Source organism: Giraffa tippelskirchi, chromosome 4, assembly GCF_054371585.1.
Source record: "Giraffa tippelskirchi isolate mGirTip1 chromosome 4, T2T-mGirTip1v1.2.pri, whole genome shotgun sequence".
Classification (NCBI taxonomy): Eukaryota; Metazoa; Chordata; class Mammalia; order Artiodactyla; family Giraffidae; genus Giraffa; species Giraffa tippelskirchi.
This window is the reverse complement of record NC_137278.1, coordinates 202,275,112-202,289,858: the sequence shown is the minus strand read 5'-3', so window position 1 is coordinate 202,289,858 and position 14,747 is coordinate 202,275,112. Positions and strand designations below refer to the sequence as shown.

Genomic DNA, 14,747 nt, shown 5'->3' with positions numbered 1-14,747 from the left:
TGAGCCCTAGCCCTGGCTTTTTTTGCTTTGTGTTTTAATCACCCAGGGATTCTACTGTGAGGCCAGAATGGAGAGACACTGGGCTAGAGGCAGCTTGGTCCCTACTTGGTGAGGAACGTGTCACAATTCTAAGGTTGTCTGCCAACCTCTGAGAAGACTCTGAAGACGGTTCTGACCCCCAGGAGCAGCTGGAGCTTCAAAGACCCGAGAAAAGGCACACCCTGTCAGTCTCTGAGGCTTATATTTTCTGTTTCTCATTGCCCTGGGCTTTTGCTCCTGACCTTTCCATAGGTGGTCTCCTTCACTTGGAATGTTCTTCCTTCTTCCTCTACCTGGCCAGCTCCTGAAAGACTGCCCCCTCCAATACTGCCTTCTCCAGGAAGCCATCTTGACATCCACCCTACACACACACACACACAACCAGTGTGGGTTAAATGGCTCTCCCTAAGTGGGCTGTCATGGGCTCCTGGTGCCATGACACTTGATTTTTTCTTTTTGGCCCTGCCACACAGCTTGCAGGATCTTAGTTCCCCGACCAGGGATTGAACCTGCACCCTTGGCAGTGAAATTGGAGTCCTAACCACTGGACCAGGAAACTCCCATGATACGTGATTCTAATTGTCAGTTCTCCTGCCCTTCTGCAGGAGCTCCCTGGGCATAGGGCTGAGATGGGACCTAGCCCAGAGTCTGGCACCGAGCACGGTCAGGGAATGTTTGAAGACAGGTTCATCCTTGCTCCCTGGGGAACCTTCCCTGGGAGTAGAGAACACCACAGGTGGGAGAAAACAGCGACAGCAGCCATCACTTACAGGGCACTTCTGTGTGCAAGGGCAGTGCTTTGGTCTTTACAAGTGTCTCATTTAATCCTCACAACAACATTTCCATGGTGGAAGTTGTTAAAGCGATTTCACATATGAAGAAAAGGAAACTCCAATTGCTCAGGGTGTGAGGGACAGGCTCTGGAATCAAGCAGACCTGGGCCAGGTCCATGCCTTACTCGCCATGTGATTTTGGTCACTTTCTGAGTTTCAGTCTCCTCACCTATAAGAGGTAATGGGATTTACTTCCCTGAAAGAGGATTAAATGGAACTCATGCATAGAAAAGTACAATGTGTAGCAAAGAGTAAGCGCTAAAAATGTTGGCTGTTACTATTTCAGACAAGAAAAAAGAAAGGAGGCAAAGAATAAGTAATTTTTTCCCCTTTTATAAAAGTGGCTTCTTTATTTCAAGGACAGAAAATAAAACTATCATTTGGGCAGCTGCTCCAGTTTTGTTCAAAATAATTTATTTGCCAGCCTTACAAAAAAAAAAAATGTTGGCAAGAGAAAAAAAAAGTCCTGTAGGAGCAGGCAAGCCTCTGCTTCCTTCTGGCGGCTCCCCTGGGACCCTGCCAGAGAGCAGGGAGGTGGCTGAGGGGCCCTTGAGGCCCAGGGTGATCCAAGAGGAAAAGGTCTGGAAGTGGAGAACTGTCCTGAGTCCTCCTTGCCGTGGGGGCCGACCCAGCGGGCACCAAGGCACTTTAGGCAAAGGCTGGAGGCTCCCGCCCCCTTGGGAGGGGTGAGGGCTGTGTCCTAGGAGGACACAGTGGGAGGGAAGGGGTGCCGAGGGGTGTCGGGGAGGAGCTGTGGGCTCAGTCGGTCTCTGTGGTGAGGCTCCTGGGCCGGGCCTGAGGGGGGATGACTGGGGCAGTGGGGGCCCTGCCTGCAGCCTCAGGGGCCTCTCCCTCCTCAGTGGCCGCCCCCAGGTCCACATGTGCAGGCGAGCTCAGAGTGACTGGGCTGAGAGAGGCCGGACCTGGGGAGGCCGGGCTCCGGGAGGCTGGTGAGCGCCGGCTCTGACGCCGGGCAGGCTGGGGGGCAGTGGGGGGCAATGGAGGTGGCACCGTGGGGGCCCGGAGGCTGCTGCCAACAAGACGGCGGGGCAGAGCCCGAGGGGTCACAGGGCTGCCAGAGCCAGGGGGCGGCGGTGGCGCTGGAGGGGAACTGCGGGTGCCGGAGACCTGGGGGGGCGGCATGGTGGGCCTGGCGGGTGCTGGGCGCTTGGCTGTGAAGGAAGGAAAGTGGTGGTTAGGTGTCTACACTGCCTAGGGCAAACCCCCAAGCTCGATGCTACCGCAAGACCTTTTATCTGCTGTCCCCTCTGCCGGAAACAGGGTCCACGCTGGCTGCTCACCATTCAGGCCTCTGTCCACATCTGTCCTCAGCTCAAGGGCCCCTCCCTGACCCAGCCCCAGTTACTGTCATATCTTCCAGTCATATTTTCTTCGTGGGGGACTTCGTGCCCTCTGAAATGATCTTGTCGGTTTTAATTTTGCTCCATTACTTCTTGTCTCCCTGACTAGAACACAAACTAAGTGAGGCCATCTTCTGTCCAGCTGGCTAGCACAGCGCATGGGTGGCACAGAGTAGGTGCTCAGTACATATTTGTTGAATAAAGAAATGCCGCCTGTCCTACCAGCCAGCTGGGTCCTCCTCACCCCCGCTCAGAAGCCCACTAGGGCTGCCCCACCTCAGAGTCATCTGCATGGTCCAACCTCGCAAGGCAGCTGAGGGGCTGGGTGGGGCCAGGACAGCTGGGCTCTGCCTCTACCTACTGGGGGACTTGCCCCCTGGAGTCTTAGTTTCTTCATCGCTGAGATGGGGTGACAGCTTTGACTTCCCAGGGCTGCTGTGAGATGAGCCCAGGTGATGCTACGACAGTCCTTTATCTTGTCCTCTGGTGAGCTAACATCCCATCTGTCCCCACCCCTTCCAGGAAAAGTGGCTAGAAGCCCTCTCCTGTAAGAAGGTCCCTGTGTGACCTGCCAGCTCCGGCCAGTCCAGAGCTTCTTACTCCATCCACTGCCATCCAGATGGAAAACTCTAGAGCCTCCTGGGCTGAGCCTTTCACGTGTCCTAGTCACCCTGGCAGACTCTCCACTTGAACTCTTGACCTTCTCACCTGCCTGGCTTTAGGCCCCTTCAACATGTAATTGCACCAAAGAGGCACAGAAGGAGACCACCTAACCACCACCACTGCCACCCCTTCATTCACTGTGCTTTGAAGACCCCACCTCCCTCTGTACTCCGTGATCCCAGGGCTTCTTGAGGGACTGGACTCCACTGCCCTCAACACTCACAGTCACTGACTTTTATGGAGCATTTACTGGGTGCTGAGTATGGGCCAGGCAGCCCCATTTAATTATCTAAACAGCTTCAAGGTAGATGTGGTTATTGTCCCATTACACAGAGGAAGAAGCTGAGGCACAGACAGGTGAAGTCACCTGTCCAAGGTCACAGAGCTGGAATCTGATCCCAGAGTGTCAGGCAGCAAACCCAGGCCCTTAGCCCCCTGGATTCCATGCCTCCCCTGGCTGTCTGAAAACATGGGACAGTATGGGATTGTTGATCCCTCTCCCTGCCCACCCTCTGCCCCTTCTCCTCCCATGGCCAACTCACTCCTCCGAGCTGTCTCCTCTGCTGGGGCGGCCGCCTCTGCGGGGCTCCGACTAACCTTGGGGGAGGTTGGTCTGTGGGGTGCCTCGGACTCTGCCCTGCAAGGGAAGGAGAGGGTCAGGGTCAGCCATGGTATCTCCCAAAGGTCTTCTGGCATCTGGGGGAGACTCCCAGCTAACAGGCTGAGTCTGGGTCCTCCTGGAGCTGTTCCCCACCACCTTGTGGCCGGGCCTGGGGTCTGACAAGATCCTCTAGCATTGGCCAGAGTTTGCGTCCACTGAGCCCTGGCTGCTATGTGCTACTGTGACAGTGTCCACGGTCCCCCATGTGGCCAGGATGGGGGGCAGAAAGTCTCAGCTCTCAGCCTCCACGCGACCTGCTTTTAAAAGTAATTAATTTGGCCAGGTCGGATCTTAGCTGTGGCACTCGGGAACTTTCGTTGTGCTGCACGGACTCTCGAGTTGTGGCTTGCGAGCTCAGTCAACTCTGCCGCATGTGGGATCTTAGTTCCCCGACCAGGGACTGTCCCCTGCATTGCAAGGTGGATTCTTAACTACTGGACACTAGGGAAGTCCCAGGCTCCATGTGATCTTTATGGGATGTTTCGACCACTAGAAGCCACAGAGCGGATGAGAAGCAGAGGAGGAAGCCATGGCTCATTCCTGGCTCTGCTTTATTGGCTACTCCTTGGGGAGGCCCTTCCTGACCCCCGCTTTCTTGATCCCTGTTCCCTACTCGACCACCTGGCCCTGTTCTACTGTTCTTCGTAACCCGCATAACTGGCTGACATTATATTGGTGTTCTGGTTGATTCTGTCTCCCACCCCTTGGAATGCAAGCCCTAAGGGCAGCATGTGTCCGTCTTCTTCATCTAAGGAAATTCATGTTCTGGGCCCCAGCAGTCTGTGATAACTGAACACCACCCACTGGGTAAGGAGGCAGTATGGTACCATGCAGCCCTTCTTCCAGTTTAAAGGATCAAAGAGAAGACTGGAAAGTATAGTATTTACAAATGCCAAAATGCTCAGTTCCCTAAATCTCCAGGGCCTGAAACAGTGCCTGGCACAGAGTAGGTGCTCAGTAAAGAGCTATATAACACAGCAGGGAACACATCAGAGGCTGAGAAGAATATGCCTGAGTCCCAACCACTACAAACTGGGAAACCTGGTATTTTGGAGGAAAATATAATAATTATATTTCCTAAAATGCTCTTGGATGCCCTGAGAGATAGTGTCTCTGGCTGGGCATCTTGGGGCCAGGATGGGGCCCTTCATACCCATCAGTCCTTACCTTTCCTTGGTAGCCACTGAGGCCAGGGCAGGGGCCACAGCGAGAGCCGGGACAGCGGCCGGGGTGGGTGTGGGAATTGAAGGAAGCTCTTCAGAAGCCGGCCTGTCGCTGAGCTTGTCCTGGGGGGCAGGCACTGAGAACAGGCCCGACACGTTGAAGTTGATATCTGCAGACAGAGGGAGCAGGTCTGAACTTTCAGAGCTTTCACCAGCCTCCCCATCTTGGCAGATGTCAGGACCACTTTCCCTCTCTCCTGATGTTATCTAGACTGCGTTTCACCTTCCCACTCCCAGGTGGGCCTCACAGCAATCCCACAAAGCACGCACAATCATCCCCATTTTACAGATGAGAAACTGAGGCTCGGGGGAAGAAGCCATTTCCTCCAGGTCTCCTGGTGAATTTGCGGGGCTGCCAGGGACTGAAACAGTCTGGAGGGCGCAAAGTTAGGTGGATTGTTCACAAAGACAGGAGCTTTACCTCCAGGAAAGAGGGTGTCGGTGTTCTGTATCAGAGCCTCAACCACGCCTACCACCTGGATGGATGAGACCGAGGCTGCATCCAGCTGGGCCAGGTCCCTGGGAGAAAATGAGAGCCAAAGTGAGTCATCATTTAGCAAAGTCTAGTGACCCCAACTCTCTGGGCCTGTGCTGGGTGCTGGGGATACAAGGATCAATCCTTTTGCCATCCGTGGCCAGGTGAATTACAACCCCTCACATATCATCACACTTTACAGTTTATAATATATTTCTCTATTTATTATCTCATCAAATTCCCAAAGCAAAAATTCTCAATGTTTGTCTAGTTTCAACTTACAAATAAAGAAATGAAGATCCAGAGTAACTTTATAAGGTTCATCCCTGGAAGGTTGGAGGGGTGAGGCTAGAACCAGATCTCTGGCTCCTGCAACAGGCCACCAAACACCCCATTAAAGCTATTATCCAGAATGTCTATCTCTGAAGCCCTGTGGGGTCCATAATCCCATGATCCTCACAGCAGCCTTGACAATAGAAGCTGCTCAACTCCAAGGATGGAGAAACTGGGGCCCAGGCGGAAAATAAGCAGATGTTGAAACAGGGGGCAAGACTGCCACCTTCCCCCAACCCACAGCCCCTCACCCTTCTTTCTCAGGGGGCCACAGCAGGTTGGGCCCCAGGACAATGGCGATGTTGCTGGGTGTCATCTTGTTCACCTCCTGCTCCTCGGCCAGCTGCGCTAGGAACTTCATCAGATACCTGGGGGGTAGGAAGGAGGCTTGGACCAGGGGCCAGACCTCTTAGGCCATGAATACCCATGGATGCCCCCAAGACCTGAGACCTTCCCAGCCCAGGGTTTCCAAAGAGCAGAAAGACACCACATGGGACATTTAAAAATTTTTTTACTAGTTACATTAGCTGACCTACTGAACACCACCTCCAAGGCGGGCACTAAGTTGCGAACCCCACAGCCGCCCTACAGAGCTGGGACTGTTATGTTCCATGTCTTCCATGTGAGGGCGCCAAGGCACAGAGAGTTAAATTGCTAGCCCAGGACCACAGAGTGGCAGAGGAGCGATCTAAAGCCATTGGGTGGGGTGGCTTCACGGTTCAAGCTATATGTTCAGTTCAACGTCTAGTATTAAAAACACATGGCTAATACATCAAAGCGGTATTTTCAGAAATATGGCCTAGTACAAGGGGGGAGGACTCCAGCCCAGGGCCCTGAAGGGCCAGCTGGGCTTTGGCTGGGGAGGCCAGGGCAGAGGCGGGTGGGGGAGGTGTGGGGGTTGGGGGGTGGGCTGAGTATTTACCTGAGGTTGCTGAGGTTCTCATGGGGCAGACGGCTGCACACCTCCTGAAGGGCCTCCAGTCGGGCTCCTGGCTCCTTCAGGCTGGGGAGGAGGAAAGACCAGGTGAGCCTGTCTTGGACGGCCTATCTGCTGCCTAGTCCTCCCCCGCACACACCCCTCATCCTCACCTGGCTGCCCTCATCCAATCGTCATAGAGGTCAAAGGTCATCAGGGGCTCCGGCAGCTCCCGCAGGTAGGATTTAAGGGCACCTGGAGTGGTGGCAGGGACTCAGACTCAGCCCCCAAAGCCCCCACCTTTACCCCCAGTGCCTGGCTCTCTCCATGTTAGGAACTTGTAGCTCTTGTTCACACTAACATGTCTAGGTCTAACCCTGACGCTGAAGCTGAAACTCCAATACTTTGGCCACCTGATACGGAGAACTGACTCATTTAAAAAGACCCTGATGCTGGGAAAGATTGAAGGCAGGAGGAGAAGGGGACAACAGAGGATGAGATGGTTGTATGGCATCACCGACTCAATGGACATGAGTTTCAGTAAACTCCGGGAGTTGGCAATGGATAGGGAGGCCTGGCATGCTGCAGTCCACGGGGTCGCAAGAGTGGGACATGACTGAGCGACTGAACTGAACTGAACTGAATTGTTTCTTTGGGTCACAAGCGCTCTTGAGAAAACAATGAAGGCTAGTGATCTTGTCCCCAGAAAAACGTACACGTTTCAGGGGGCTGACAATGGACCCCATGTTAAGGACCCCTGTGCCTCCTCAGGTGTCTTCTTGGCAGAGCATCAGGCCTTAAGCTAAACTATCATGGGACTGTTTCAGGCAGCTTCAGGGGAGGGCCCTGGGGGAAGGCCCTCCACCCAGGGCTCCTTGCTGCAGGTACCTGCCACAGCGTGGGGGTCAGAGCAGAACTCCTGCAGGCTGCGGGGGTCCGAGGCCATGGTCTGCTTGAGGCGCTTCAGCACCGATGCTCCGGCAGCCAGACGGAAGAGGCCCTGAGGGGCGAGATGGGGCAAGTGGGGGTCACAGAGGAGCCGGGGTTGGGCAGGACCCCTTGGCTGGGAGGCCCTGGCCTACTCACAGCCCAGGGGAAGGCCTCGGGGGGCCCCCCGGGCTGGTGGGCAGAGCGAACACCACCATGTCCGTGGTTCCTCTCGACTCTCAAGGTCTAGGATTTTGAGCAAAAGGAGAAGCCTGGGAGGAGCTGGGAAAAGTCATGAGGAGACTGGAGTCTGGACAGGAGTGGAGAGAGACAAGAGGCCCCGCAGGACTGTCCCGAAGCCTAGGTCTGTCTTTGAAGTGTGATCCACCTCCTAAAGGTCTGTCCTCAGGAAAGCAGCCGATGTGCTAGCAGGACCGAGGTGCACAGGACGGATGAGGGCAGCATGGGGCCGTGACTCAAGTGGCTTCCCTGGCTTCTCCACCAACCTTCTCACCTGCCACTGGGCACACCTACCCATTGGCCTCTGTCTACCTCTTGCAAAATGGAGCCAATTTTGCAAGAGGTAGGGCTTGCAAAAATGGAGGGCTCCCTGCAAGGTTTACTGGAGTAATGCAACGGAGCAAGGAGGGCAAAGGGTTGATAGTACAGGGCCCAGTCCACGTGAGCCTCACTAAGGGGGAGGTGGCATCAGTTCAACCGCAAGAGGCCACGCCGTCTCTTGGCACCTGGGCGCTTATGGTGGGATTACACCCCACCACAGGCATGGGTGGGAGGTGTGGGGCCAGGCAGCATGTGGGAGGGGTAGGACCGGATGAGGGGCCCGTGCTCCTTCCCCACCCGCCTCAGCGAGCCCCACCTCCTCCTTCATGCCCTCAGAGAGCAGCATCATGACGCAGGCCTCGATGGGCAGGGCGATGTCCTGGCCCAGCTCTCGCAGATGTGTTCCCAGAGGCACCCCATACACCCTGGAGGAGGGGGCGGCCGTCATCGAGGGGGAGGGGTCTGCAGGGACGAGACAGATCAGCGGTCCAGGGCCCTCCCACCTCTGAGCAGCCAGGTCAGGGGGCTTCCACCTCCCTCCTGACCACCCACAGGACACATCCTGAAACCATCCCACACATCTCTCCAATCCGCCCACCTCCACTGCCTCCACCCTAGCCCGGGCCTCCATCACTTCCCTTCTGCCTCCTAACAGGTCTCCACCATGCCCCTTCACTCTATCCTGTACGCAGCCACCAAAGCAATCTCTCCATCACAAATCTCATCGAGCCCTCCCCTGGAGAGAACTCATCCCGGGCTCCCCAGTGCCTTTCGGGATGGAGTGCAAGCTTCTTAACAGGCCCTGAGCAGGGTAGGGGACAGGGGCGGGGGTCAGGTCCCCACCTGTTTGGCTGTGGTTCTCCCTCAGCTCAGCCAGAGCTGTGTCCAGTGAGCTCAGAGACTTGCGATGGTAATCAGCCTGAATCTCCATGAGCTGTGGGGACAAGGGGGCACCCCCTTGCGGGGGGGAAGTGAGGGAAGCTGAACCTCCCCCAGGGGCCACAAATGCAGACCCTTCCCTCCCACCACCTCGCGGGGGGATCTCAGTGGGCCCCGAGCTCCGGGTGGCTGGAGCCTCGTCTTGGACTCACGTGGATGAAGTAGTTGGCATAGGTGTCCTCCTTAGTGGCAAAATGGTACAGGTCGGCCAAGTACTCGTCCTTGGGGACAAAGAGGGCAGTGCTTGTACCAGGGAGGCTGGGGTCCAGTGGGGAAGCTTGGAGCAGGTAGAGATTTGCCCAAGTTGTACGGGAGGGTCGGAGTCCACTCTACTCTCGCTCTGCCAAGGTTTGCTTCTGGGCCAGCCCACGGGAACCTCTCCGAACTCTTGAGGGGCTCTTCTGTTTCTCTCCTCTGTGTCCACATATCCTCAACCCACTGCTCTGTATTACTCACCACTCTTTCATTCACTCACCCTTCATTCATTCACTCAGCCAACACACCAAGATTCTCCCCTTTCCCCCTCCTCCCCATTCCCTCCTGCCCAGGTGTTACGGGTATGATACAGACAGAAGCAGCTACCAGGTAATGGCTGAGACCCCGGAGCCTGGCAGCCTGGATTCAAATCCTGGCTCAGCTGCTTCCTAGCCATGTGGCCTGGGGAAAGTCGCGTCACCTCTCGTCATCTGTGAAGTGGGGACGGCGCCCACCCCCGCCACTCCCACATCCAGGAAGCCGCCAGTGCCCCTCACCTTGCACTGCTCCACCTTCCTCTTCAGCTCCTCCTCCTCCTCCTTCAGAGTCTCCACCTTGTTGGCTGTGGTGGTGTGGCTGCCCGGGCCGCCGCCCAGGCCCTGACCGCTGCCAGAGTTCTTAGCTGCCTGACTGAGCCTGAGGTTGATCCCAAGATGGGATGGTCACTGTCCCCATGTCATGTCCAGAGCCAAGTGCCCCTCCATCGGCCCGACCCCATAGGATTCTGGGGGCTGATAGACGTAAATCCCAGGGCGGCACAGGTCTGGGGTCTCGGCTCAGTGTGGGCAGTGCTTTGAGGCACCCCCCTGGTGGCTGGCTCGGTGATCCTAGCCATACACCTCCAGAGTGGAGGGTGGGGGCCCTCCAGGGTTTTTGGAGGGTTGTTGATGGCTCTCCCAGGTTTTGGGGTTACCGCCAGCTGGCACAAGCACGTGCAGAGGCCCCCTCGCATGCACCATCACCATACGTCTTCCTAAGCCCCAGGTGTGTGCACAAGGACACACACTGTACCCTCAAGGACCCTGCAGTGTCCTCCTAGTGGGGGAGGGGTCTCAAACCTCCGTGGCCACATCCGTGGGCTGACCTAGGCGTGAACCACCCCCCTAGAGGCTGTGGCTCCCACCTGCTCTTGAGCGTGTTCCAGTCAGACACCAGCTTCTGCAGGCTTTTCTTGTGCTTAAGGATGGCTGGCAGCTCCTCCTGGGGGCAGGCATGGGTAGGAGGTGGGGGTGGGGGTTCAGCGGGCTGCAGAGGTGGGGGCTGGGGGAGCTAGGGGCAGAAGGTGGAGGGGTCACCTCGCTCAGCCGGTTGAGTGGCTGCAGTACGTCCCTCTCCAGGGTCATCTCAAACTCAGCCAGGATGCGGGCCAGCTGGTTCTGAATGGCACAGCTCATCTCCAAGGCCTTCCTGTGGACACAGCACCCAGTGGGCCTGGGCTCCCACAGCCCCTCACCCCCTCTCTGGAGACACTGAGGGCCTCCTCCCTCCCTATCACCTCCTGTCTCTTCTTTTTTCAAAATTCCTTTGACCATGTGCATGGCACGTGGGATCTTAGTTCTCAGAACAGGGATGGAACCTGCGCCTCCTGCATGGGCAGCGTGGAGTCTCAACCACTGGACTGTCACGGAAGTCCTGACCTCCTGTCTGTCTCTCCTTCATCTTCACTGAGCCCAATGCCCTCCCAGGCCTCGCTGCCCTCACTGACCTGGACACTGTTCCCAGACCAGGCCCTCTCCCCAGCCTGGTCATCCTTCCACGGTGGGTGCCCTCTCTAACCGGGACCCTCTCTCAGCCCAGATCCCTCCTCGGCATCTCCAGGTGAGGGCTGAGGGCCCTGTCCATGCTCACCCCATGCTGGAATCGGGGTCCAACTCCTTGAAGCTCTCAGCCATCGTGGTGGACAGAGCCATGAGGGGAAGCTTCTTCTGCAGGGAGGGGCAGGGCTGGCTGTGAGCATGAGTGCGTGAGCTTGCCTGCTGGGCTTCCCTCAACCCTTCCCCACACCCCTACTCCCCTGGTCTGAGCACATGGTGAGTCTCTTGGTGGTAGAACCCCACCAAGGCCTTGGGCTTGGACACGAGTGGCAGGAACCTAGGAGGGCCACGGTCACAGGTGAGAGTAGAAGCAAGATAATGACAAGGCACAGTGGAGGTGACATCTCCCTGTAACAATGCACTGAGCCCCGACCCATCTGAGGCCCCTTTGCCCCCTCCCAGAAGCCACTTGAATGGGCAGGAAGGAAAGACTGAGTCCCATCACTGAATGGAACACTAAAAACAGGGCGCATGGAGCTTGCCTGAGGTCCATGCACAGTTAGAGGGAGAGTGGGGAGCCAGGAAGACAGCCTTGGAGTGGACCCTTTCCCCTGCCGCAGGGCCTCTGTAGCTGACCTAGCTTCTGAGGAGTTCAAAACCCTCCATGGCTCCCTACTGCTCTGGCTCTACTGAACGGTTGTCTGATTATAAAACATGCCTCCCACATCCCTAGCTAGTGTTATGGAGACCACCAGTTTAGGTCAGGGAGTCCAGAGTTCAAATCTCGGTTTTGCCACGTACTAGCTGTGTGATCTTGAACGAGTCACTCTACCTCTCCACCTCCATTTCCTCCTGCAGACACAGTGCTAATAAAGGCAGCTTCCTCCCACGGCTGTTGTCAGCATTCAGTGAGGCAAGGCATGGACATATCTTAGCAACAGACTAGTCGTAATCAGTCCATAAATACTGGCTGCTGATTAATACTAGTGAGTAACACAAAATCCAGTTAAAATGCCGCTTCCTTCAGGAAGCCCTCACAGGCTGCCCAGTTGAGGGCACCTGCTCTGGGTGCTGACTAGACAGAGAAGTTCAGGTGATCAGAGGCCTGGTTTTGGTGCAGAGGATTGGCGCTGAGGGGGCGGGGTCAAGAAGGGGTAGGGAAGAAATAGGACCTCATGAGTAAGGGGCCGGAGGGGCCTTGGGACAGAGCAACCTCCACCCCCTTGGTGCCAGAGACTCAGACTAGCAGGGAGACCCCAGCCCCGACCTCGCTGTCCCACTGGACTGAGGTGTCCTGCCTGCCCAGGCCCCTCCTCCCTGGGACCCCACTTACCACCCGCTTGTCCATGTCCGCCCCGCTCTGGCCCTGCAGACAGGCCTGCAGCCGTTTGTGGACATTGTGGGCTGCTCGCTTAGCTGGCTCCAGCCGCTGCTCCACCTGGGAGGAGGTCCGGGGGTTATAGATCATGGGGAGTTGTCATCCCCCATGCCCCACTGCCCTCTTCTCCCCCAGAGCAGAAACTATCTTTCTCTCGCTCCTCCTGGGGACCCCATAGCCAAGAGCGTGGGAATGACTCAACTCGGGGCCCCCACTGGCTTCCCCGCCCGGGGCCTCCGTGGATAGCTTGTATGGATCTGCCCTGCCACCCGCTGCCGGCCCAGGCACGTACCTGCTGCAGGTCCTCACCCAGGAACTCTGCAGTCTCTGGAGTGCTGTGGAGGGGAGAGAGCTTCTGCTGAGCGGGCTCAAGTTGGGAAACCCCCTGCCTCCTCCTGCCCCCCTCCCCAATCAGGGCACCTGAACCCCAGTTCCTCCCAGTGCCCCTCCCAGTCAGGCCGCCCTGGGTGGCCCGCCCACTCATCCCAGTCAGAACACATTCCGTGGGGGCGGGAATGGGATACTGGGCTTTTTCCTCCTCCACCCAGGGCTGTTCCTGAGACAGGGCGGACGAAACTGAAGCGGGGACTGGAGGAGTCTCTCTCTTCTGCTGACCCGGGGAAAGGAGGGTTGGGCTGGCCCCAAGAACGGGAAGTGTGCAAGCTCAGACTCCCAAGCTGCTGGTCACACAGGACTCTGGACTGTGGTGGCGGCAGGGGCCCAGGACATGTGCAGACACTGCGGCTCAGAGAAAGGTGGCCTGGCTGCCCACGCTTGCACAGGCATCTGTACAGGTCTGTGGACACCTGGTCCCCTCCCCTGGGCCCAGCGCAGGGGTAAGAGGAGAGAAGGCAGGCTCTGGGAGCTCCCCAGATTTCCGGCCTCCACCTCACCAGCCCAGGGGCTGTGGACTTGGGGATGTCTCCACCTGAGGCTGCGAAAAGCAGAAGCAAGACAGAAAAGCAGGAGGCCTCCGGGCTGGCGGTGGCAGGAAGAGGTTCAGGGCAGGACAGGGCCAAGCGCCTCCTTCCATCGCTGCCTGGACCCTGTGTCTTCTGCTCCCCCAAGGTCTGGGGCCCTAAGCATCCCTCGCATACCCCAGGCAACCAGAGATGGTTAACATCCCCATTGTACAGACGGGACAAGTGAGGTCGGAGAGGACCATCCACTTGGGGGCTCCTAGAGACAGAGAAGACCCAACATCCTTGATACTCCACCCACCCTCCAATGAGAGCTGGGGGTTCCCCTGCCCCAAAGGCCAGGGCCTGCTCATCCTGCTTTGGAGGTGGGGGTGGCTTTCGGGGGAAGAAGGAGAGGTGGCCGGTCAGAAGGTGGCTGTCCAGCTGTCCTCGGCCTCCCCGGGGTCCTGCCGGGGTGAGGATGGGGCTGGGAGGAAGGAGTTGACACTCACCGTCCCAGGCTGCCCGTGTGGGCCAGCTGCCGCATGCGATGCAGCTGCCTCTTCATCATCTTGGGGGCGAGCTGGAGGCCGCGGGGTCACGGTGGGGGTCGAGGGCCCGGCAGCCCCCGGCCCAGCCTGCCTCGGCCCGCGGCGCCTCTCTCGCCCCGGATGGGTGGGCGGCGCTCCTCGCTTCCTGGGCCAGCCGCGCTCTCGCTGCTGCTCGCTCTCTCCTCCCCCGCTGGCGACTCCGCCCCCGGCCCCCAGGTCACTCCTCTCTCCCAAGTTTGTTTTCTCGCTCTTTTCGCGTCTTCCGGGCCCCTCCAAGGCCCCCTCCGCGGGTCCTGGCGAGTGTGGGTCCGTCGGCCGTCCGGCGGGCGATCCACAGGTTGTGTGCGCGGCCCCTCCTCCCCGCTCCGCCCCGCCCAGCCCCGGTGGCGGGAAGCAGGTAAGCCCGTTCCTGCCACCGCGCCTGCCCAGCTAGGCTTCCTGGGTTCCTGCCCCACCCACTGGCCCGCGGGCCAAGGTATAAATAACCTCGGCACCCTCTTAAAGGAGACACAGGGTTCCATGCTTAGGAGTCAGAGGCCAAGAACAGGTCCATCCGGGCTTCCCAAAAGGATGCTGTCCCACCACTCATTTCCCAAAGGACCCCCTGGCCACCTGGAGCCAAAGGTCAGCCTCCTCTCCCCCACTGGAAGATGATTGGCTGGACGCTTTGGCGTCCTGGGGCCACCTAGCTGCGGTGTGCCTTCGAACAAATCCCTGGAACTCTGGCCTCACTGCCTCTAATGGCCTGTGAGTCAACTGTCCTGACCCTGCCCACCTGGAAAAGTGGACGAGATACTCCTGCCTGCTCCTGCAGCACCCATGTTTCTGCTCCCATTGCCCCTTTCCTGGGGGTACTCACCTTCCTTCAGCCATGGCAGACCCTCCCAAAGCAGGTCCCTACCATCCTGCTCTCTTCCGGCCTCAACGTGGAGTTTCCTCCATCTATGAAGTCCCTTCTCTGGGAGGACTTCGTCAGTCC

General features: G+C 57.8%; 1 protein-coding gene across 2 annotated transcripts; it reads right to left on the bottom strand.

Annotated features, from left to right (window-relative positions):
• Positions 1-1,192: 1,192 nt before the first annotated feature.
• On the bottom strand, positions 1,193-14,140 carry SH3BP1 (SH3 domain binding protein 1). 2 transcript variants are annotated; one of them, XM_081589994.1, is made up of 18 exons: positions 13,730-14,140; positions 12,611-12,653; positions 12,274-12,378; positions 11,035-11,111; positions 10,482-10,593; positions 10,310-10,386; positions 9,684-9,822; positions 9,084-9,152; positions 8,836-8,926; positions 8,309-8,454; positions 7,393-7,504; positions 6,678-6,759; positions 6,511-6,591; positions 5,840-5,956; positions 5,202-5,299; positions 4,725-4,890; positions 3,431-3,533; positions 1,193-1,388 (listed from the first exon to the last, which is right to left on the bottom strand). In XM_081589994.1, exons 1-18 carry the CDS (start codon positions 13,786-13,788, stop codon positions 1,299-1,301), a joined length of 1,767 nt encoding a protein of 588 aa, XP_081446120.1. In that variant the 5' UTR covers positions 13,789-14,140; the 3' UTR covers positions 1,193-1,298. The 2 variants fall into 2 exon arrangements, with proteins under 2 accessions (XP_081446120.1, XP_081446119.1); XM_081589993.1 differs by having other exon boundaries at positions 1,193-2,044; positions 3,439-3,533.
• Between the last annotated feature and the right edge of the window lie 607 nt (positions 14,141-14,747).